Raw genomic sequence first — 25,815 nt, 5'->3', positions numbered from 1 at the left:
CACATGGAAACTCTCCCACTACTCCAAACAGCAAAACACAGAATTGCCAGTATGGAATAATGGTGGGCATTCCAAAAGTCCACTTTAATCACTGCAACAAAGCTGAAGAAATATTAATCACTCTCCCATTTTCAGTCATCTCTTTTGCAACACAGTATTAAGGGTTGCCCATCTCTACTGCATTATAACAAAAGACAATACACTTCTGCAGATAATGATGGAAACTGGAAACTGCTTTCCATCTCAATGGTCATAATAAGCTTTCTAATGTAAAACACTTCTTTCCATAATAGCAAGTCTATCTTTATTTCTTGGCAGGTATATCAAGTATGTTACATGCTCTCGTTTGGCTGTTTTTTCTGTCCATCACATCTTTTCTGGAATACACCTTGACAGAAACAACAGATGGTAAGTGAGATATGTATTTTACTGATTTAATCAAAGTCTCTAAATCAGGCAATTTCTATTTTATATACAGTAGTGCCTGTCTCAGTATGTCTTATGCAAAATTAAAGGACAGTACAAGCCATTCATTTACAAATTGGGCACAAGTAAAAACAACCAAAAAATTACACAATAATTATAAGACGAGCCAAGAAATAACATATAAAAATACATGGTACATTCACATGTATATATTCTGCTGACATATCTAGTCATAGAAGAAACAGACAAATTTGTCAGATGAAGTGATTGAAGTCTAAAGTGCATACGGACCCAGCTGCCAAACGTAAGGTTTACAGTCATGTCATACGCTTTAATCACAATGGGGCCACACTCACCCCCTGCTAGATTATACAGATATCCCATAACAATACAAAGAAAATACAGTTCTGCCCTTTTGTTAAATTTGTTTCTATAATGTATTTTTGTGGTGCAAATTGTATCTTCTACAAAAAACACTGTGCACATTCCTAGGCTGTACACTTGATAACTGGCAGTATATTTAACAAGGAAATAGCAAGGTCAGAACTGATGCCAACGTGGTATGTGGTAGAGGACAGTCTCAGCATGGGAACCTCTGCTGCCCCTGTAGTGACACATCAGCAGGCACCACGGTGGTAGAGTGGGCTTGGTAACCAGGAAGGGATTCTACAGGATTTCTCCAGGAAAAGAAAGGGCAGCAAGTGGGGTCCATGCAGGGTCTAATAGTTTGGTGCTGATGGCACAGAGTAGGTCACACAGCACACACAAACAGGCATTAGACACTGAAGAAAGGCCTTTAAAAAATCTCCGTGCCAGCAGAAAGTACCAATCGAGGAAGTGCAGGACTTCATTGTGCATTTAAGAAAGCAGGTAGACTGCCAAGCTACGTTACAGGATGGGTCCCTTGGAGGTGGCTTGAGGATGCCTGGTTATATCAGTGTGATTTAGATTAAGTCCTCGGGCGCTCCGGTGCCTGTAGGTTTTTGTGTCAACTATTTTCACATTCAGTGACTCATTTTACCTCCAACTGATCTGATTAGTGAATTAGGTGCACTGTCTTTATTGCTTTGTTGTGCATTCAGGAAAACACAGTAGTGAGAGATTTACAACATGTTAATAATACATTTAGAAATATTTAAAGTTTGCTATAATGCTTAACACTCTTTGGTCCTTTTCCTATTAATTCAACTTTTTTCTCTGCATTTTGCTACCTTAATGGCGGCCTAATAATGACAATAAATGCCGACACAACTAAACAAATGATATTGAATGGTGAAAGGGTGCGGCTAACCATAATGTGCTCATTAGTGAATAATACCTTAAATTACCAAAACACTTGGAAGAGGAGGAATGAAACTCATTATAATGAGTAAGATGAAATTGTTAAGAACATAAAACATGTTAGAATATGGCAAAATATTCAAGTGCATTCTGTAACTTTGCTGTTTTGGAAGTTGGGGTGTTTAAATTTCTATTTATTTCCTACATATACATTTTTGTTTATGAAGTAATTTGTAGCAATATTACATTAAAGATAACAGTGATATTAGAATGAGATTACATACATTTGTAGTATACATAAATACACATTTTTAAAGAGCATTTTACAACATTGTGTTAATAGAAACTGAGCCCAGATGGGCTTGTGAGCCTTGCTCAGGCACCAGATTCCATTTCAAATATTATAAAAATAGAATCCATTGATGTACTACCATTAGTTGTTTTTTGAAAGGGTCTATGGCTAATTGAATCTTATATTTCTTTAACATACATTTTTTGAAGGTGGCGCAGTGGTAGCGCTGCTGCCTCACAGTTAGGAGACCCGGGTTCGCTTCCCGGGTCCTCCCTGTGTGGAGTTTGCATGTTCTCCCATGTCTGCGTGGGTTTCTTCTGGGTACTCCGGTTTCCTCCCACAGTCTAAAGACATGCAGGTTAGGTGCATTGGCGATCCTAAATTGTCCCTAGTGTGTGCTTGGTGTGTGGGTGTGTGTGCCCTGCGGTGGGCTGGTACCCTTCCCGGGATTTATTCCTGCCTTGTGCCCTGTATTGGCTGGGATTGGCTCCAGCAGACCCTCGTGACCCTATAGTTAGGATATAGCGGGTTGGAGAATGACTGACTGACTGACATTTTTCGAATGAATCATCTAATGTAAAGTTAAAATGTAAGATGAAGTCCTCCTGCTCATACCTGGCCAAGCACACGACTTTGCACTGAGATTTGTTTTGTCATCAGGGAGAGCTGCTGAATCTGATATGTAAAAAAAGAAAATATACAAGTTAAGGGAGCAGCCTTGTGATGGCTGCCTAAATCCACTCAAACCCTTCTTTAAATATTAACCTTACCTTTACTATAAAATCCATCCATTTTCCAACCTGCTGAATCCAAACACAGGGTCACGGGGGTCTGCTGGAGCCAATCCCAGCCAACACAGAGCACAAGGCAGGAACCAATCCTGGGCAGGGTGCCAACCCACCGCAGGACACACACAAACACACCAAGCACACACCAGGGCCAACTTAGAATCACCAATCCACCTAACCGGCATGTCTTTGGACTGTGGGAGGAAACCCACACAGACACGAGGAGAACATGCATACTCCATGCAAGGAGGACCCGGTAAGCGAACCCGGGTCTCCTAACTGCAAGGCAGCAGCGCTACCACTGCGCCACCATGCCGCCTTCCCCTTTACTATAAAATATACAAGTTAAAATACTGCTATGAGAAGTTCACTTTAAAAATGTATTTCTCTGAAAGTATGAAAGTATATGTGGGTTAAAGGGTTTCTTTATTTCTGTGACATTTCTGAGCAGTAACTTTTGCATTTTAATATTTCCTAATCATAATAATTATTTATTTCATTGTGCTACAAAGTTGTATTGTTTTATATTTTGATTCCCAATACCAACATGCGGCACCCAGAAGGAAGGAGTGCAACTTCAGACAGCGCTATGTCTTAAGTCATTAGCGTAACCTCTTAAAATCCACTGTAACAATTCATTCCCATGCAACAAACAAAAACGCTTGGTACATTCTGATAAATACTTCGCAAACCCAATTCTGTAATTTATGGATTGACACCAAAACATAGCAACTAGCAAATAATAGCTTGCCAAATTCAGGAAGTTATCCAATTGAGAACAGAAGTTGCTTGGGATGAAAAGATAAAGGCACAGGACTGAACAGGAGAGCCACTGGGTTAGAGACTGCTTAAACTGGCATAACTGGAGATTACAAAGTGACTTGGGGACTTGTTTAAAAATCACTTCTTGCCAGTGGAAAAATGAGGCTAGAGGTACTGAGAATGAGAAAGGTAAATGTGATTTTTGAAGAGTACCTGATAGCATTTTGGGGCAAACAGCCAGAGTCAACAACCTGTGAAGTGGGCATCATTGCTTTTTTTGTTTTGTTTTCTTTTGTTTATCAAATTCTATTGTCGCTTTTGCATTTTGATTAGTAAACATGTCGTTATTGATAACCCTTTCCTTTTCATAAGCATTATCTGTATTCAAAGAGACAGTAGTGTGTATGCCAGAAAAATCAATTGATAAATATGAGCATCTGCTCTCAAACATTTATTTAGTATTGTCTCCTTAAATGACTTAAAACTCAGTCAACACAATGTGGTCAAGTTGGATCAAATACATTTGCTTATGTTCAACAAACTAACACAACCTCAACATTGTTTTATTTTACTAGATTTAATAACTCCAATGCATATATTTTTAAGTAGTATGAGCTAAATGGATGTATATACTTTGTAAAAAATACAGTACATCAGAGCATTTTGTCTTTACTTAGCTGTACAGCAGTGGCCAAATGTTTTGCCAGTGACACAAAGATGTGTTTTGCAACATTTGCAGCTTCAGTTTTTGTGCTGGCAATTCACGTTGTTTTTATATTATTGTGCCAAGTGATCAGATGCATATTAATTCGTTACAAAGAGCTTTATTAGCATAAAATGTTAACTTTATCACAAAACCCATTTTCAGTTATTTTGGCCCTGGCACAAAATGATCAACTAAAAGTGTCCAGAAAGCACCAGGAACGTTGCCTCCTGAGTGGTCAGCTACAGAATTGTGTTTCCAGCAGTGCAGAGCTTGCTCAGTTAAAATGACAGCAGGTGAGTGTGAGGGAATGTGTTAGTGAAGCAAAGACGTTTGAACGATGGTCTTGTGTCAAGAAGGGCAGCAAAGATACCACTTCTTTCCAAGAAAAATATCAAGGACAGACAGAAATTCTGCAGGAGGTATAAGGATTAGACAGCAGAAGACCGGTGCAAAGTAATTTTTTTGGATTAATAATCCTCACTGTGCCAACAGTGAAGCATCCTGAGTCAATCCACGTGTGGGGTTGTCTCTCATCCAAGGGAGTGGGCCCACTCATAATTCTTCCCAGGAACACTGCATTAAATAAAGAATGGTATCAAAACGTCCTCCAAGAGCAACTTCTCCCATCAATCCATGCACAATTCAGTGATGATCTGTGTATTTTCCATTTGGACCCGCGGCCAAGAAACTCACCAGATCTCAATCCCATTAAGAACCGGTGATCATTTCTCAAAAAGTGGATGGACAAGTAGAAGTCCACAAATTGAGATCAACTCCAAGCACTAAAAAGGCAAAAATGGATCAGCATCAGTCAGGATTTGGCCCAGAAGCTGATATCCAGCATGCCAGAGCAAACTGCAGAAGTTTTGAAGAAGAAGCGTCAACACTGTAAATATGGACTCTTTACATACATTTGACATATTTGCCAATAAAAGCACTGGAAACTTATGAAATTTTTATAATTGTTATTCAGTATACAATAGAAAAATGTAAAACATTAATCTGAAAATGCTGAAACAGCAAAGTTTGCAAAACGCAACATTTGTGCCACTGCCAAAACTTTTGGCCACTGCAGTAGGTAGTAATACTAATGAATTACATCTTGTGTAATAAATATCTAAACTATGTCAGCATTGTTCGATTTATTTAGAGTGTAGTCATTCAGTTATCAGCACTAAGGTAATCAAGATGTATTTTTGCTGATTGAATTTTTCATGCAATCTTAACATTAATTAAATTGCTGTTTTGGAAACAAAGAAAAATGATGTAGGGTGAGTGATGTGTATCAAAAAAGTGTCATAAATTAGCTTCCACAACCCCACAAAACCAATGGCATTCGGAAAAAATAATTTTATTAAAAGCCTTTAATTTTCTTTCCAAGTTTATAAAGATGTGAGGATCCCTCAGAATGTGTTGTCAACAAAGAGGGGCTGCTCTTTAAGCAAAATATCACACTTTAGGCAAATATGGGATAGTCATGTACATAAAACTTGACTATTTAAAAATTTATCAGCTTAATTTAACTGTGCATAGGGAAAATGGGAATATCAATTCTGATTAAGGTTAACATAAACTTAGTGAGTAATGACAATAGTCCCTGAGATCGGTTATGCTTTTGTTGAACACATAAAATCTGATGGTGCTGTTTCAACCGAAATTGTGTAAGTGTGACAGCTAACAGAAGTAAATTAATGTAACCAGAAAAAGGTACGTATTACCAGAAAACATCATTATTTTAAGTTGAAGTAACTTAAATTAGGTATCCTCAATAGATCATTTTTTGTGTGTGTGCAGAAGGTATGAGTGATATTACAGAGTGAAATAATAGAAGTTACACCAATTGCAAGAATATCACCATCATCATACTTATTTAACTTTTCTTTCAGATCAAATTGATTTTACATGTCTGAGTGATTATATATATACTGTAACATGCACATTAATGATGAAGGAGGACATTCCTGAAGAGCCAAATGTGTCTTATCTGGTGGAATCCGAAGATCAGTAAGTTCACTTATTTTTATTGTTATTTTTCACTGTCAGACTAACATTTATTCAATGAATCCATTTTCTTGCCCAATCTTGTAACAGTAATTAAATTGCAAAAAAACACCCTTAGGCAGTGCATTGCAGGAGACAAATGACCAATGGTTTAGGATGATATTCTACTGATTTCCAGTAGTTGAGTTTGTTGGAAGGATTAAGTGAAAAATAATCTCTTTTAGTCATAAACACTTTGTAAAATGAAACTCAAGTACTTAAGTGCCTAGCGGCAACCCACCCACATACAAACTCCACCAAAAAGTAACTCTAGTATAAAGTTGAATTGAGGTCATAGAGATGTGACACACTAATGCTGTCAGCTCTCCAAAACATTCATCAAAAAACACCAGGCCTGCATCTCATTCATGGTGTCCCACTGAAGAGTTTCCACCTCCCACCCCACACTCCATCCACATAAGTGTCCACTATAAAAGCTTTTGCAAAAAAAATTGCACACAGAGTGACAGGATGGCAATCAATCTGTTAGGTGTATTAGCTAAGGTCTCCAGGAGCAACTCAAACAGACATGGGGGAAGAAAATCAGATGCCACTGAGAAGGCAACCTGGTCTGGAATTGAAAAAGAATGAAGACTTGTAAATTGTTTATGCTGTGTTTCATATTAAAATACTATCAAAGCCCTAAACTGTACTGACAATATACTGAAACGGGAACAGTGAGCTTCTGTACCTAGTTTTGTTTCATGACATACACAACCCAGTGACACAGGTCAGAACTAGCATTCACCAGAACAGAAAATATCACATTTTTGTGGTCCTACTGAAAACCACTTTAAAAAGCAATAATTTCCCTGTATATCCAAAATTGTATATGCTTTCTTGTACTGGTCGCAGCAAATCTATTGTAGATTTTAGGACTTTCCAAGTTTTACTGTACTTCTACATTGTTTCCAGATATATATATATCTATATTTGTTTCTTTAGTAGACATTTTGAAATACTATTGAACTTCTGTTTGATTATGATGAGTCACACCATCAACACATAACCATAGCAGCATCATTTTCTTCCCCTTCTGAATGTTCTCTCATATTGTCATGTTCCTCCTTAGCACTGTTAGTTAATGTCAGATCTGCTTCATATAACCTGGACTGTTATTGTTATTTTGGAAACAAGATTTATTTGTCTGTTTTACTTTATGTGAAATTTCCAAATGAGAACATTTTTGAGACTGATACACAGTGCAGACCATGAAGTATTTTTCAGTATATGGTGGATTCAGAAAGTATCCAGACCCTTTTACTCTCTGCACACTTTGTGTTGTAGATTTAGTTTTAAATGGATACATTTGCCATTGTTGTTCTTCAGTCTACACTTAATAACCTATATGTTTTCAGAAAGGTGTGCAAATTTAATAAAATTCATATAAGTATTCAGACGCTTTGCTGTGGCACACCAAATTGTGCTCAGGTGCATCCTGTTTGTTTGCTTTAATTCTCCATGAGATGTGCCTAGAACTGGATTGGTTGATTGGAGTCTATCTGGGACAAACTGAATTGACTGAACATCATTTAGAAAGGATTCAGCCAGTGTATAATAAGCTCTTACAATTCACGCTGCATGTCAGGAAAAAGACCAAGCCATGAACTCTCTTTTTCCTGTGTTGTCATATTTTTCCCCCTCCATGTCTAAAAGATGTTCTGATTAGGTTATGTGGTGACTTTATCTTCACCCAGTATGAGATATTTAATTGGATTAAATGGTTCTGGAAGTGGATGGATGGTCATTGTGATTAGTATAATATAAAATTTGACTTGATTAATTGATTGAAGTACACATATGCTTCATCAGTTTTCTAAAAACCATCTTGAACTACACATTTTCCACTACTCATAATATAAAGTAGTACATTTAAGCTGTATATATAATATCAAAGCATTTTCTTTTTCAGCACATCAAGCAACAAAGGAAATTGCACAATAGTAAAACGTCCTGGGAACTTTCCTGCAAACTGCTCATTAGAAATGGAAGATATAATGATGGATTTGGACATCTATAATATTACTCTTCAGAGAATAGGCAGTGATAAGACCACAGTTTACTTAACAGTAATCCCTGAATATTCTCCAGTTGAAAACAGTAAGACTTTTTAAGTATTTGTTAAAGTTTTTTTTTTTTCATTTACAATGAAACAGGATTTTCAATCCAAAGGTTCCAGTTATGAACCTTAACATAGGAAATAATTGTTAGAAAGCCATCTGAAACTCAGACTGAGACTGGAGTGTAATTTGGCAATAATAATAAATAATAATACATTTTATTTATTCATAGGTGCCTTTCTAAACACTCAAGAACACCGAACAATAGGTAAAACACACATTATAAACAAAACTACAATACAAAAATTAAAATCAGACAGAGCAATTGTAATCAAAGAGATTACTAAGAAACTAAGCCCGTAAGAGGAGAGGGCTAGAAAAAATGCCTTACAAAAGTACTGGCATGAGAAACCAGATATATGGGAGCCACTTCAAAACAGAACCCCCAGCCCAGACTGTACAAGAGTTTTGAGTGACTGCGGAGAGAGACAGAGCAATGTTGGCAGTAACAAACGTTGTATACTGCAAGTAACTTTGTGCAAAATTTTCTTTTTAACATTTCATCTAAGATGAAATAGAGGTTTTCTATAACTGATTTTACTCATTCAGGATGCTCAAAATCAAATTATGTTTAATCACCAACTTTTTTTGCTTGCTGTGCAAAATAGTAGTTTATGAATTCTGTCCAACCATGTTATCCTTCCACATATTGAAATTTATCCTACTTTTTTAGAACAAACACATATACTTGTAGTCTAAACTGAACAGTGAAAAACTGATGTGTCGTATTAGGCGATGTCACATGCAACAGATACAAGAAAATCTGTGTAGGTTAGTGGACAATGCCGAGATCCATCACGATAAGAAAGAGAAAATAACCAAGCACTGCCCAACTCAAGCAACTGGCCCAACAAGCTATTGCCAAATAACCAAAGATAACATCTACGCTTAAAGCATCAGTGCAAGAGGGAATTGGAAAGTGCGGCCCGTGTCATAAGCGGAACAGGATACTATATGTCAGTCAGGCAAATTGAGCATCACAGCAAATGGGACAGAAAAGAAATATTCTGCTTCTCCTCCTTGTTCACCTCCAGACGACCACAAGCTTATTTACTGTATAATAATGTGCCATGTAACCTTACAAACACTACGCCCCGGTAGAAATAAGAATACGCAGTATTTGAATAGAAATAAGTAAATAATATCATTGGGGTCTCAAATTGATTCATTAATACAGTATATGATATTACCACAGCAGATTTTGTCTGCACTGCAACAAATTGGCCAAGCACAGCATGGGTATAATGTAGACTATAAACATTTATTTAAAACATTTCTCACCTTAGAGGGGAGGCAAACATGTTTGTAATACAGGAGAACACCCATGTAGCTTTTTTCTAAGGACCTACAGAAAAAAAAAGTTTTATGCAGGAAATTGTCGATCAGATTTTTTTGGAGAAATGTGATTAGCCAAAAATTTCATGGAATCAAATCTTTTCTGAAAGTATTTACATTGCTCTTGTAACAACTGTCTGTTTCCAAACTGTCACCAGTCCTGTCACCTGTTCTTTTGGCCACTTGTTTCTATTGTGAGAAGAAGCAGCCACCCGTTGTGGATGCGGCCCAGGCACAGACAGGCGGACATGTTGTTACTCACCACCACACGTTTATTATTTACAATATTTACAATGATTTGGTCACTCAGACCCAGTTCAATAAAGTGCACAAACCCCAACACACACAGTCCTGGCCACAAATGCCTTCCTCTCGGGCCGCCTCCACTCTCCTCTCTTGCCTCGTCCTTCTTCCACCCGACTCTACCTCTGAATGAATGGAGACGGCCCCTTTTAAACAGTCCCCGGATGAGCCCCAGGTGTTCCCGGCGTTCCTCCTCTGGCCACGCCCCAGCGTGGCGGAAGTGCCGGCTGTCCTCCCGACAGTTCTCCGGGTGCCATCCTAAATCTTCACCCCAGCACTTCCTGGTGTGGCGGAAGTGCTGGGGAAACAGGTCCCCAAGGCATTGGGGCGCCTCCTGGCGGTGACCACGGGCCCCTACAGGGTGGAGCTTCCATGCCCTGTACCCATGGCCCCCAGAGCAACCAGGAAGGCGGCCCCCACGTGATCCAGGGTGGGCTCTGACCCTCTTCCGGTCCCTCACGGCGTCCCGGTCGGGTCGTTGCCCCTGGCATCCCTGACACTGTATAATATGTTCCTGGCAGTAAAAAGAGTAAGGTTTGTCAAGCAAGTAATGGTTACAAGCCAGAGTCCAAAAAAGAACTGAACTCCAGAGAAAGGGAGTGAGGCTTTATAGGAAGTCTGGACGAAGTGATGTCGTCCTCGGGGCTGGGACCAGAAGTGATGTCGTCAATGGGCCCGGGACCAGAAGTGATGTGTCTCAAGTTGAGGCAGCAGTTGCTGGTGGGATCACCTGGGAAAGGTCTGCAGAAGACTTAGAAAGAGAGTTAGTGCACACCACCGCCCCCTGGGCAGATGTGTTACCACTAGTCTTTAAGCCCTTCAGCTGCCTCCTATTCGCATGTGTGTGACACTGTGTACAGAACACCATCAGGGATAAATTCACTCAGACCAACTCCTCTAATCTTTTGTTTATTGATTTTCCTTCTTGCCATCTTAACCCTACAGATTTTATTTCCCATACAGATTTTATTTTTTTCTCCAGCCTTTGGAGTTTTTTTTTGTTTTTTCTGTCCACCCTGGCCATCGGACCTTACTCTTCTATGTTAATTAATGTTGACTTATGTTTATTTTTTATTGTGTCTTCTATTTTTCTATTCATTTTGTAAAGCACTTTGAGCTACATTTTTTTTGTATGAATATGTGCTATATAAATAAATGTTGATTGATTGATTGATCATGAGCTGATGAACTCACACACATTTTGCACTGAAACAATGTGAATTTCACCAGCAAACAGCATCTTTTAGTTTGAATCTGTGTGACACAATTGTTATATTCATATTGAGCATGTGTGGCACATTCAGCATAGATACATTTGGATCAGTCACAAAATTTATCTGATCAGACAAAAAAAAAAGGTATGAGGCTAAAATCAGTAAATGGGAAATCAGGAGTGTCATTTTAAGCTAGACATTTTTAAAAAGCTTGTGCATCTTCAGACAAGAGCTCTTTAATTTCTTCAGCAACATCCAAATAGTGTTAAATGTGTGAAATGCTTAATATGAGACTGTTACAACTGGGGTTCTGTTATAAATGCTTTTTTTCAGGAAGAGGCCCCTATTGCCATTATTGTGGCGAGGCCCAGGAACTCTGCGCTACGCTGCTAAAAACAAGTTCATTGCAGAGCACACTTAAACATACCCAGCCAAGTACATCTTCTATTTATTTATAAAGCATTTTTACTTGTAAAGGTAAAGAAAATCTAGTTACAGTTGAAATATTTCCTGGAATGGTACAGACCTGCCATTTTTGAAACCATTTAACTCCAAAAATGTACAAGTAAAATAGTGTTTTGTTTTGTTTTTACAGTCAAGCCGGTTACTCCTATCAACTTGTCTGTTAATTATGATGAGAAACAATACAAATTAACTTGGAATACTGGATATGACAGTGGTAACCATCTGCCAAGTAATCTGCAGTATGAGGTTATGTATTGGCAAAAAGGAAGGAGCTTGCTGGTAAGAATATACTTCTTTACTTGGTTAAGGGCACAAAAGAAAAGCAGCCCGTCTATAACTCATAGGATTTGTTATTATTTGTTTTGTTGCTCCGTTTTCATAAATACTTTTTTAATATTTGTGTGCTATTATTCATTGTTAAGGGTGCTATATTAAATAAAAGATAATATATACATCCTTGTTGTGCTCTGTCCTAAAGTTAGATGTTTATTTTTTTATTTAAAACAACAGTGTGGCTAAAGATGCTTCATTTATTTTTCTAGAATCCTAAAATAGGAAAGCGCATTAATGACATCACATCTTTAAATATTCGAGAGACTGAATTACAAAAAAGCACTACTTACCTGGCAATGGTCCGTTCAGCTCCCAACAATATCTCTTACAAAGGCCACTGGAGTGAGTGGAGCTTAGCCACTGAATGGACGACAAGACCTTCAGGTATATTGAAAATGGATCTTTCCTTTCATCTGTTAAATTCAACTACAAAAAAATATATATATTTTTCTTAAAATTTTACTTTAGCCTGCAGTTATGTGAAAATGTAATTACCCCCTCTTTCTGTTCTATGGCTTTACAACAGCATATAACTAACAATCATTTGGTCCTCACAAAACTACATATTAAAAAGTTGCACTATATAATTTTGTTTTGAAATAAAAAACATTCAGAATCAATGTAGGAACAAGTAAGGATACATCATTAGTCACTACCTTGTAGCACAAACGTTTTTAACAATAAATGTATGTAATTCTCCATATGAGTTCTCACATTGAACTGGAGGGAATCGGGCCCACATCTCCTTTCAACTGTTTCATTTAATTCGTGTTTCTTCTATGAACAGTTTACTTACAATCCCACTGCATCTCCATAGAGTTGAGGTCTGGAACGGGCTTGACCGTTCCAAAGCTTTGATTTGTTTATTTTTCACCCATTCTGTTGCAGATTTGCTGGTATACTTAGAATCATTTTCCTGTTGCATGACCTGATGTTAGCCTGGCTTTTACTATAAGACAGATGGCCTCATATTTTCCTCTAGAAAACTGTGCTAAAAATTTTGTATCTTTAAAAACAAGCTCAAATGACCATAAACACTGTGTTTGTGTTATAGGTTTCCTGCTGTGATATGTTTTGTTTGGTTTTCACCAAAACATGGCATTGGGCATAATCACCACATGCCTCCAATATGGTTTTGTCTGTATAGAGGTTCTGTGGTTCATTCATGAAAGACATTTTCAAAGCTAAGCCATGCTGTTATATTCTTTTTGGAGAAAAGAAGTGTTGTCCTGCTTACCCTTCTATGAATGCCATGATGGTTCCGGCTCATGGTTCATAGCTGACTAGTCAACTGTAACATTGACTAATCCTTCAATATATAGTAGTCTTTGGGTTCTTTGCAGTTTCTCTGAATATCAAGTGCCCTGCTCCTTGGTTGAATCTGCAAGAATGCTAACACTTGGGAAGATTGCTAACTGACTTGAATGATCTTCATTTGTAAATAGCCCCACTCACAGTGGAACTGGCAGAGTTTAATTTGTTTGGAAATGTATTAGAACTTGTCATAGACTGATGAGCAACAGTAGTTGTATTTTGTCCTTGGCATAAAATCACCATATCTGTTAATGCTCTAAACCAGTTTGCCAAAGTTTCTGTTTTTATATCAAGGTGGCAGCACTTTGTGATTACCAGCCAATCAAGTGCCCTTGACTAGGAGCCCTGGGCTTTAGTTAATTTCTTAACTGATACAGAAGCAACAAGGGTGTACTTCATTTTGCACAAATGGCTTCCGAAGGCTGGACTATTTTTTGCTTAATAATGGTATAAAGTAAAATCTCTTACTTGGTATTTGTCACCTAAGGTTCGATTTGAGGACTTGGTGAGAATTACATGATTTTTAATTATGTCTTGGTATGGTAAACCACATAACTGATCTCAAGCAAACTCTAGAAAATTTGTAAGACAGGCACGTGAACAACAGTTTCAGTTTATTCTGCACTTGTAATTATACATTGTGTTAAATTAAAATAAAATTGTGAAGAAATTGTACACCATTTTTTAAGCATTTGCTAAACTTTAACTTAACTGTAACTGTTAAAGAAAAACATTATGAGACTAAATGTTTGAAGCCCATGCAGAAAAATGACCATTACTGTAATAAAAATAATAACCTTCCACCCATTCACCATCAGAGCAGCCTGACCCAATTCAGGGTCATGAGAGGCCAGGATCTACCTTCACAAGTCAAGTCAAGTCAAGTTGGGGAGCATGCACTGGTACAGTTTGTTGCCACACCCACTACACAATGAAACAACTTGGGTCGTATTGGCAACCCACCAGGCAGACACACGGTCCAGTCCCACCCTCCAGAAATGTCCCTCTATCTGCCATAGCCAGGTGTTACATGTGCGACCCCTTGGCCTGGTCCAGCCACTCAGGTCCCCAACAATGAGGATCTTACAAGCCGGATCACCCTCGGGGAAACATGCCACATGGCCGTAGTGCCGTAACTGATGCTCCTTCACAATGCTGGTAATGTGCCTCATTCAGGACTCCATGAGCAACCGTTCATTCGACACAAAGTCAAACCAACGGTACCCAAGGATTTTCTGGAGAGACACAGTACCAAAGGAGTCCAGTCTTCGTCTCTGGTCACTTGATAGCATTCATGTCTCGCTACCATATAGCAAGACAGGAAGCACCAGGACTCTAAAGACTTGGACCTTCATCCTTTTGCATAGATATTGGGAGCACCACACACCCTGTTCCAGCGACCTCATGACCCCCCATGCTCTCCCAGTCCATCTACTGACTTCATAGGAAGAGTCATCAGAGACATGAATGTCACTGCCAAGGTAAGTAAACCACAGCGAGACATACTGCTGATGGCTGTGCCCAAGAGGTCATTAAAGGCCTGGATCAGGCCTTACCTTCACAACAGCTGAATATTTATGAGAACCTCAAGATCAGCAGCAAGGTTTGACTTCAATGATACTGGTGTGCTCAGGCTTCTACTATCTTAATACACACTAGACCATCAGAGGAGGAGGATGAAAATGCTTATGAAAAATTATTTTATGACATGAGAGCAGAATGGTGTATCCAAGTGAAGATTTGCACTGCTAACACGCCTTTTGCAAGTAGTCACATGCTTGACTGAAAGAATGTATTTTATAGACTTTACATTTTTTCTGGAATATTTTCTTAATTGTTTTTTAGATGTACAGAAGCCACATGTTTCACCTTATATCAGTACAATCGGAATGCCATTTGCCCTGGCACTCATCATACTCATCGCAATGTACTTTGATCTTCCAACAAGGTAAGTTATGTCTTCTTTATTATGCGGTTTCTGAAATGTAATAAAAATATAAAATGTAATTGATTCCAGATCATGAAAAGCAGTTGTAGTAAAGAAATATACCATCTGTCTTTCTTTAGCTAATTGTCATCCAGTTACTCTCTTTTATTTTGCATCTGAAACACCATTAAAGACAATCTTAACTCCATATCATTGTAATGCACAAATGATTATTTTTTTTTTTTATAAAATATTTTTATAAACCTCTTTTAAAATATGTATGCAGTCACAGCTATACATTTTATGTTCATGTGAGAAAAGGGTTGCAGAATCAAAAGATGCTTCGTTTATAGGACTAACAGTTTCTATACAGCTCCTAGAAAAACTGGTAGTGTTTACAATTTTTCCCTCTTCCCTGCCCTGTCCTTTGCATATTTCTTACTAAAGAGCAAATAGAGTAATTATTCATTTTAGTAGCTTCAACAGAATTATGAGTGATCAGCCTTACAGCTGAGGCAACAAATAGTAGACTGTTTCACGTTTGTACAGTATTGGTCTGTGCATATTGCAGCTGTGGGTTATTGTGTTCATAAGAATTGATTACAAACGCTTTAAAATCATTTCAGAAAACCCCCATGTATGATATACCGTTCAGCTTGTCTTGATGTCTAGTTATGCAGGATGTCACAGTTATTTGAGACACACACATACACACTTTATATTTTTGTCCCTCTACTCCCAAAAAAACAATCATTTGTATGCCATTTTTGGACCATAATTTGTTTAGGAAATTGAACCCTTAAATGATAAATAGTAAAGCAATATGTGTTTTCAGCAAAAATGATCAGGACTTGAAGTTGTGCCACATCAACTGATCCCAGGGATTCACCCCCTAATGAGATATGAGTGGCCAAAGGTACTCCAATTTACAAAACTTTAAAAGACTGGAGATTGGTAAAATTGGCATGTGGTTTATTGTTTTAGACTATTTCAAGGTCAGTGAAGGCAAATATGATTTTATTTCATTTCTAGCCCTCTATGGACTGACAATCGAGAATATTTAGACTTTAAACTTTTACACTGAAGCACACAGTTTTCATATTTCAAAGATTTGGCACAGCTATTCTTGTTTTTTATGTTCTTCTTCTTCATTCATTTTCTTATTAATTCACCCTGAATTAGGGCAGCTTACACTAACTTTTTATCATCTGTTATATTTTAAATTGCTGCTGGATCCGAAAAACACACAATCTTGGTTGGTTTGGTGTGTGTGGGTAGGTTTGTGTGTGAATGCACTTTTTGTCAGAATGCTGTCCTGTTTTGGATTGGTCCCTGCTATGTTTCTGTGCTTCTTACAATCATGGCCCTGTAACAGGGTTAAGTATGTTCTCACAGTAGATGCATGACTCTCATCAACAACAACATTTATTTATATAGCACATTTTCATACAAAAAATGTAGCTCAAAGTGCTTTACATAATGAAGAATAGAAAAATAAACACAGTAAGAAAATAAAATAAGTCAACATTAATTAACATAAAATAAGAGTAAGGTCTGATGGCCAGGGTGGACAGAAAAGACAAAAAAACTCCAGACGGCTGGAGAAAAAAAATAAAATGTGCAGGAATTCTAGACCACGAGACCGCCCAGTCCCCTCTTGGCATTCTACCTCACATAAATCAAACAGTCCTCTTTGTATTTAGGGTTTTCATGGAAGGACCTGATGATGATAGTCACGTAGACTTCTGGCTTTCAGTCCATCAATGTTGGAGCATCATGATGCTTTGAGTAGGTGTTGGTGGCGCAGGCCGCCACCACAAAGAAACCGGAAAAAGAAACAGAAGAGAGAGTAGGTGTCAGTACGGATTTTAGAGCCACTATGAATAGTTATTATGATGAATTGAACATACATACCCCCTTTTCTGACACCCACGTAAATATACTGTCATTCTTTTGATCTCTTCTGAGGAAAAACAGGAGAGTTCACAGAAGTAGCCACTTAGTCCAGAAAAAAATATTTAAAAAAAAAATTAGTACTTATGTAATCACCCGAAAAGTCTCTCAAAATTAATACATTCCGTTAATTTTATAAATATTCAGTAATGTTATATAATATTCATATTGTATTCTGTCAGATGAGTCTCCCTTGCCTTAAAGTAACTGAGATATTTTTGGTGTGTTACATACAACTACTAGCCACAATTTGAACTCTCACTAAGATTACTTTTCACAAGTGACTCTTGTTGAATATTTACTATTCTTTTTTTCTTTGTTCTCCACTCAAGCATCCTGTGATTTATCTAAATTCTTAGTATTCGCAAAATGACGACATCTGCAAAAGGGGAAACTCCCTTCATTTTTAAAAAATTCTAAAAACCATCAGAAAGTTCTTTCTGATTTTGATTGTTTTTCTGTTTTAGGTTAAAAAATAAAATATGTGCAGAGGTGCCCACACCTGCACCTTTTCTACAACCACTCTACAATAATGACAAAGGGGGTTTTCGGGTGAGTATAAGTACAACTCCTGTAAATGCTTTTGATACTTCTTACCACCGGCAACATGTTCTGTCACTGCAGCAGTCTACACCAGTCAGTGAGCCTCTTTCATCTGAAATATCTTGTGCTTCTATCTTAAAAGCCTGAATGAGATGGCTTCATTGTTTTAAGGCTGCCACTAGAAATGCATGATTTGATCAACTGAAAAGTGTTTTTGTATTCTTTCAGAATTCTTTAACAACAGTACACAACATATATTCATCCATTTTTTTTAGATTTGCCTGTTTGGGGTATTGGGTTCCCAGAGCTTATTCTAAAACCACTGGATACAAGGTAGCAGCCAAGTATGGATAGGGTGCCAGTCCATGAGCAGCACACACTCATGCACTCACTTAAACTGAGCTCATTTAGATTTGCCAACCTGCCTAAAACACAAACCTTTGCAAAGAAATCACAGTACCTGGAGGGAATCCCCAGACAGACATAGGGGGAATTAATACCAATTACACAATATAATTTTGCAAAAATGAATCCATTATGAAATAACTCACAATATAATTTTGCAAAAATGAATCCATTATGAAATAACTCACAATATAATTTTGAAAAATGAATCCATTATGTTACATTACTTGCAGATACACCTCAATGGTAAAAGTAAAAAATGATCCAATTTCTGAACCACTTGTCCAGGTTGTGTCCATCCAAGCAGCATTGAGTACAAGGCAGGAAGCAAACCTGGATCAGATAGCAGCCCATTGCAAGACATGGCCTTATACACACACTGACACTCATTCATACTGGTTCATTAACTTAACATGTATGCCACTGGAGATGCTGAAAGGAACACTAGAGCATCAGGACCACTATGCAAACTCCACAAAGCCAGTGGTCAAGCCAGGACTCTGGAATTGTGAGACAGGAGAAATAATCACAGTGACAGAAACCAAAGTAACAATATTCCTAAAGCTCACTCCAATAAAAAGTTTCATGAAGCAACAGGAAAGTACAAAACCATTTTGTTACTAATATTTTATTTAAGATGAAGAAATAACAAGTAAATGTAACCCAAACACTAATTTACTTAGAGAGTGTTTCAAAGACCTTTTTGTAAATTAATAAATATGTCAATAGGAATGTTCCATTATTGTTTCGTAGTCTTTTAGCCATACTGTCTTACATCAACATCTTACATCAACAGCTCCACTCAGGCCATTAGTACTGTTTTTCATTAATACTGTTTTTTTTTAATCAGCTGTTGCACATACTGAAAATATTCTTTTTTACATTTATGCATCAGTTCTAGTTGGAATGATCTGGTAGACCTTTTCATTATGATGAAAGGCAAACCGTAGGACACATCTGTGCTCATATCCACACTCACTCTAGGAAGGCCAGTTTTGAGAGACTAACTAACAAGAAGATCCCAAGGAATTGAGCAGAATCTGGTGCCACACTACAAAACCCTCATATATACAATGAGAAAATGCAATCTCTACAAAGGTCTGAGGTCAAGTATATAAAACTTGTTTACATACATAAAGAGACTCATATATTTATGTCAGCTCTGACCCAGCTGTACACAACATTTTAGAGAAGCTGATTTAGTAGGGAAATGCAGCTAAACCAGATACATAACACCTCACACATATAATAATTCATATCACTAAGCCATTATTATAATGCTGTGGTGGGCTGGTGCCCTGCCCGGGGTTTGTTTCCTGCCTTGCGCCCTGTGTTGGCTGGGATTGGCTCCAGCAGACCCCCCCTGGCCCTGTAGTTAGGATATAGCGGGTTGGATAATGGATGGATTATTATAATGTGCATCGATGTGACTAACATATTAAAGCACACAATTGATGAATATGATATACAGACTCTATCTCATTTCCCTTTAAAGACGGCCAATGCTGTGCTCAAGAGAATTTCTTTGTTTTTTTGTCAGTTTAAATAGTCTACCTGTTGTCAAATCTGGCCTACAGGTTGGAAATATCTCAGCCAAGCTTGACTCTATCATGTTTGCTGTGCTGAAAGCCGATAACCGAACTTCAAGGCACTACATTCAGTTTTCAAATGGTGTGGGTATACATACATAACTCATTGCAGTAAGTACACTTGGCATGAATGATGCTGCTTTTGTTAACCATTAGCAAGTACAACAACAACAACAACATTTATTTATATAGCACATTTTCATACAAACAGTAGCTCAAAGTGCTTTACATATTAAAGAATAGAAAAATGAAAGACACAATTATAAAACAAAAACAAAACAAACAAGTAGACTCCATTGAGGCACAAGTCATCTGTGATCACAGGATCAGACTGACAAAGACTCACTCAACCCATGATCCATTTATTTTGAAGCAAAGTAGCTTAGTGGTTAAGCCTTCAGTTTTTTATGTGGGCTATTCTATTCATTGTAACAGCAATCATGCCATTACATGTGCCAGGTGATAGTGGTGCTCAGCTGCTGCTGCCATATACATTTTCCCAACCCCCAGAATGCAGAGAAGAGGTGCTACAATGCCTCACATAATCTGGCGCTCTCAGTTGCGCCATGCACAATAGGACTTGATGCAGCTGGAGGAAGGCCGCTTTACCAGCCAATGAAGTTCTGCAGCATCGTGACTGCATATGTATGAGGCTGATTAGCATAGTCCATATATGGTTGCTTCAAGGTGGCAACTGGATGGGGGATCTGGCACATTCACTAAAGCACATTTACAAGATGATTTAGATTTTTAAAGAGTGAATTGCATAGAAATGTGCATAAGGCAAGTTTTATAAATTAGATTTTTTTTTTGGCTATGCATTTTCCTGTTTTTTGGCACATGCATATTTTTATGCTTGAATGAACACAAAGTTTTAGAAATAAGACCCCAGGCCAGGATTCAAATCAACATTCCTGCACCTGAGAGTTGCCAGTACAATCACCTATAATTTTTAAAATACTGTATATGTTAACGACTTACAAGTGCTTGTATACATTTCACTTTTTTGGCTAGGTTTCCTTTTGTGTGCATTTAAGTTAACAAACTAAGTTTAGTGTTCAGGTAATAGAACAAAACATGCCAGGTCTTCTCAACAACAACAACAACAAAAAATGCAGTGCCAAACCTTTCTCAGATGTAAATGTAAAAACAAAATAATTCAAAATTTATGAATTCTTTGTCAGTTTTTTATAGATTTCTAGGGTCATAATTAGTACAAAAAGATACTGTGCTGCATAACTTGTTTTTTTTTTGTTTTGTAAAGTCATAGGGGATGTAACTGTAATAGCAATGCCAAACATGATTGAGACTGATGGTCTGTTCACAAGCTACGACATACACATTCACAGACATCATAGACTAGTAATAAAACTTAAAATGTTTTGGTTGGTTTTAGCAATTCCTGCTTTCAATTTAAAACAGATTATGAACGTGGCAATTTTTCAATTCTGATTAAACCAGGCAACATTTCCTAATGAATTTCCAGATGCTACCAGGTATGTTAAATTTTACGAGTAAAATTTAGATTTGCTAAATGAAGTCACTGATTCTCAATGCCTTAAAAAAGAGCATTATCTTTACAGTACCACGTGTTGTAAATGAAAGCATAGATGACAGCAGTATTTTGTCAAAGCGAATGTCAACTTAATGTTTCTGGTTAAAGGTGGGGAGGAAATAGAGGCTTTTCTTCTTAAGGTTCAAAGCATAATACGAAATAAGTCACAACAGTTCTCAAAGTATTAATGTTGTTTAATTTTTTTTTAGAGCTGGTTTTTGTCCCCTGGCAACTTAAATGATGCATTGAAGAAAGAGGAAGCCCTGAAAATTGATCATCTCATTGAGACAAAGCCACATAGCGTTGAAGCTTCAAAAGAAGACTTTTGCAAAGTTTTATATGTTACAAAAGATCAACATAATGAGAACTGCCAAGCTAATACTGAGAGTGACTCAAATGAAGTTGCTGTACATTGTAAAAACCATGTCACTTCTCCTGCCAGTTTCTTCTACAGCCAGGATGAGAGTTTTAGCTCACATTTATTGGAGAACTTTGAATCAATAGATTCTGGATGTTTTGATGTCAACAGAAGCAGTGATGAAACAGAAAAGGAGACCAATTTCTCCTATGATGTTCCTCCTGAACCAGAAAGTCTGTGCTACAGTGATGACTACTGCACCCTTTCGGAAGCAAACAATGGACTAATTCCAAGCAAAAAAGTCAAGGATATCAAAGCAACTTGTGGCAAGTGCATTGAAGTAGGCCTAAAGGGCCCAGTATCACTTTCAAGTGTTTCAAGTGTTCAAGTGGCCTGTCTAACCCCAGATACATTTGTTATTTAGTCCTGTTCTCAGACCATTTCACATCGTGTCAGTAGCTCCTATGCACAATTGCTAAAAATATGACATAATTAGGTTCCTCAGGGCTCAAGATCTTTTATTGTAATTGTCCCGTCAGTGCTATTAGAACTAAAGAAAGGAAATGTAAAAAAAAGTTCATCCAGTTCAGTTAACACTTCCTATTAAGCCCCATGTGTCTCCAGCAAGCACGGATTATGTGCTTTGTGATATTTTTGCAGAATCTTCCTGCATCAGTCTGAACTGATAGACAGATTTCAGCATATAAAGGTAAACACAGGGGTACTGTGTAATTCATTTTCTTTTTTTATTCGGTATTTTTTCCCAATTAAAGAGCTCATTGTCATCTTGCTAGAAACATCACTACTTTAATGACTGGAATATTTTCCTAGGCATATTGTTAGAAAATTTAGTTCTTGAGTCAAAACAAGTGTTACAGTTACGGATGTGTCTTTATGAAGAAGAAAAGGTAAAATCCACAGGCAAATCACAGTAATGCAGAGGTGGAATGGTAAATATGTGAGAACTTCCAAGAACACTTCAGATAAGACATTTTACAAATGATGAGAGACCATTCCATTGTTTGTCAATTGTACTAATATCTTATCCAGATAGAAGTTGTCAAGGTGTCTAGTTCAACACTGTTGTTTGTTTCAGATTCTCACAATGCTTTGTCTGCGGTGGGCTGATGCCTTGCGCCCTGCGTTGGCTGGGATTGGCTCCAGCAGACTCCTGTGACCCTGTAGTTAGGATATAGCGTGTTGGATAATGGATGGATTGTCAATGCTTTGTGTAAAGAAAGGAAGTGCTTTCTGGTTTGCATCTAAAATGCACTCCCCCTTAAATATCCAGTTGAGACCTCAAGTACCTGTCACTGTTTTTAACATGATCAATTTTAATAATGGCTGTGAGAATTCTGAAGACCTGAATCAGGTCTCCACATAGCTTTCTCTGTCTGTTCAAGTCTAAGAGGCACCTTTTAGTCCATGAATGTGTCTGGTTTCTCCTGTTTGTACAGCTTCTAGAGCTGATAGCTCTTTCTTGCTATGCATGTTATGGGGCATTCTGTGTCCTGTGGATGGGAATATGTAAACATCTGCTTTGTTACAGTGTATTTTATATACACGCAGAGTAATTAGGGAGAACTAAATCAAAGGATAATTCTGTATTGTGTTTATTCAAGATTTTTTTTCATATTTTGGTGTACTTATTATTGATTCATAAGGCATTTAGTTGAAAGCAGTTTTGGGCAACACGCTTTAATCAATGACATCAAAATAAAAGTTACAGAAGTCTTCCTTGGGATCACAGTCTTCATATGTGACGATGTAAAAATAGTCTTAAAGACCATTATGTACAATATAAAGCGAAGCATTTATTGTCCCATTTGGTGAATATTTTATCATTTTCCCCTGCACTTCAGGTTCCACTATGCAGCAACTCTCGCTTGATAAAAGGAAACTTTAAAGAAATGTATTCTGAATCGATCAAAAGCATAGATTCTTGTAGCTAGCTGTCAGAAAGAATTAAAAAGCTAAAAGTTGTGAAATAAAACCACACATCCTGTGCATTTTATCCAGTAGGATGTGGAAAGTATGATCTTTTTTGGCTTTCTTGACCTTATCTTTCCATACTACCTGCTTTGATCATACATTCCAGTTAATAGTATGCACTAGAAATCACCGACTTTCTGCAGTTAACAAAAGAAAGGAATTAAGCCACAGGCCACTCTTAAGCAAGATAGTCAGGCTACTAAACATGATTGTTAACTTTAAATGAATAATTTCTACATCACTAATTGCTTTACACTCCACTAAGCAGAATGGAGTAGCTGTATATCTACTAGAATAAAAGAAGGGATGTGTTAGTGCACATCTGCAAAAGAGGAAAAGGACCAAGATTATCTGCACATTAAAAAATAAAAAGAAGGTACGATAGTTTGCATGTAACATATTGTATTGGTAACCTTTTGGCACTAAACTTCACCTATTTTTTATTCCGCACTGGCAAAAGTCAATTTTATGTACGAGGTGTGTCTATTAAACAACAAGACTGAGTAAATAACTCACCTTTATTTATATGTATTACAAATTTAATGCTTGTCCCCTTCAATATACTCCCCATTTGCACTAATACATTGCTGCAGTCTAGTTTTCCACTGGTCGAAGGCATGTAGCAAATCAATTTCTGTCAGTTGTTTTAACACATCCACCATTTTCTTCTTTACAGCATCAACTGACTCAAAACATGTCCCTTTAAGCACTGATTTAACTTTTGAGAAAAGACAAAAGTCGCACGGTGCTAAATCAGGCGAATATGGAGGATGTTCAAGTGCAGTAATGTGCTTGTCAGTCAAAAACTACTTTACAGAAACTGCTGTGTGAGCAGGCGCATTGTCCTGGTGAAGAATGAAACCATTTTCACATAGTTGCAGCCGTTTTTTTCGGACTTTTTCACTCAGCTTAATCAAAACTTCTTTATAATAATGCTGGTTAACTGTTATGGATTCGTAAACCCATTCTTCCAAAATTACACCCTTGATATCGAAAAACACAATGAGCATGGCTTTGAATTTTGATTGCTTTGACGATCCTTTTTTTCATTCTTGGTCCAGGGCGTTCATCATCTTTGACATTCTCACGTCCCTCGCTGAATCTTTTGTGCCACTCAAACACACACGCACGAGACAGGCTATCATTCCCATAAGCTGTAGTAAAAATTTGAAAACATTCTGTTGGTGTTTGTGCAATTTTACTAAACATTTAAAATTGACACGTTGTTCAACTTTTAAACTTAGCATTTCTTGGCACACTACAGAAAACACAACCAAACTAAATGGCGACTCACAATCAACTGAACGTCATAGAGTGTTGCTGCTTGTCATGCAGGTTCAGACATTTTGAAGGTCACCATGCATGCAGTTATAACCGGTTCTGACTGCTTTGTTTACTAGGTGGAATCACATTCTCATTATTTAATAGACATACCTCGTATACGTGGGTTAAGTTAGGGATGGAGGAGGTTTTGTGCATATGGAACATCATTTGGAGACAACTTTGAAAAGAATGGGAACAGTACAGGATCCAATATTCATGATAGCATCATGGGCTACACAGCCTGTTTCAATGAAGTAAAATTTAATGTAGTACCGTGATGAACAGTCAGTATGTGGTAACACTGCAGTGTATATCATATTGTTTATATTACATGTAATAATTACTAAATTGCTTGGATACATAAGCTGTTTGGTTAGTGGATTTACTAATTATCCCATTAAAACCAATTTATTTTGCTGCTTTGATTTATAAATAATTAACTCCTTTATGTACTGTATGTAAAGGTGATATTTTGCTGCTGTTACATAAAACAAAAAAATAAAGAAAGCTATTAAAAAGGCAAGAGATTTAAACATTTTAAAAATAAATGATTATTTTCTGCATTTAGTTATGTATTACTATGTATGTTTGTCAGTTTGTTCTCTGAAAAATCACATCTTTACAATCTACTACTTTATAAAAAATACTCTTTAGCATGTGGCCTAAGAAGATACAAATGGATAATTATAGGTACATGATAAAAGAATGTTAATATTCAACATTTTCTGGGTCTGCTCTTTCTAATGCAAGGTCATGGAGATGGGCACAATTCTGTTTCAGGCAAAAAGAAA

The 25,815-nt window shown here is 37.3% G+C and overlaps 1 protein-coding gene across 1 annotated transcript in view; it reads left to right on the top strand.

The window, feature by feature from the left end:
* The window catches only part of LOC120542772 (interleukin-21 receptor-like), a 58,408-nt gene extending 32,894 nt beyond the window's left edge, over window positions 1-25,514 (top strand). Inside the window, exons 2-9 of the mRNA XM_039775428.1 lie at window positions 319-408; window positions 6,142-6,259; window positions 8,208-8,395; window positions 11,863-12,011; window positions 12,275-12,449; window positions 15,225-15,327; window positions 17,727-17,811; window positions 21,561-25,514. Of these exons, the coding sequence (XP_039631362.1) occupies window positions 330-408; window positions 6,142-6,259; window positions 8,208-8,395; window positions 11,863-12,011; window positions 12,275-12,449; window positions 15,225-15,327; window positions 17,727-17,811; window positions 21,561-22,133 (1,470 nt within the window). The 5' untranslated portion in view covers window positions 319-329 and the 3' untranslated portion in view covers window positions 22,134-25,514. The remainder of the gene's footprint in view (window positions 1-318; window positions 409-6,141; window positions 6,260-8,207; window positions 8,396-11,862; window positions 12,012-12,274; window positions 12,450-15,224; window positions 15,328-17,726; window positions 17,812-21,560) is intronic.
* Window positions 25,515-25,815: the final 301 nt, after the last annotated feature.

Source organism: Polypterus senegalus, chromosome 13 (genome assembly GCF_016835505.1).
Source record: "Polypterus senegalus isolate Bchr_013 chromosome 13, ASM1683550v1, whole genome shotgun sequence".
NCBI lineage: Eukaryota > Metazoa > Chordata > Cladistia > Polypteriformes > Polypteridae > Polypterus > Polypterus senegalus.
The sequence above is the reverse complement of the archived record's forward strand: the minus strand, read 5'-3'. Positions and strand labels throughout refer to the sequence as shown.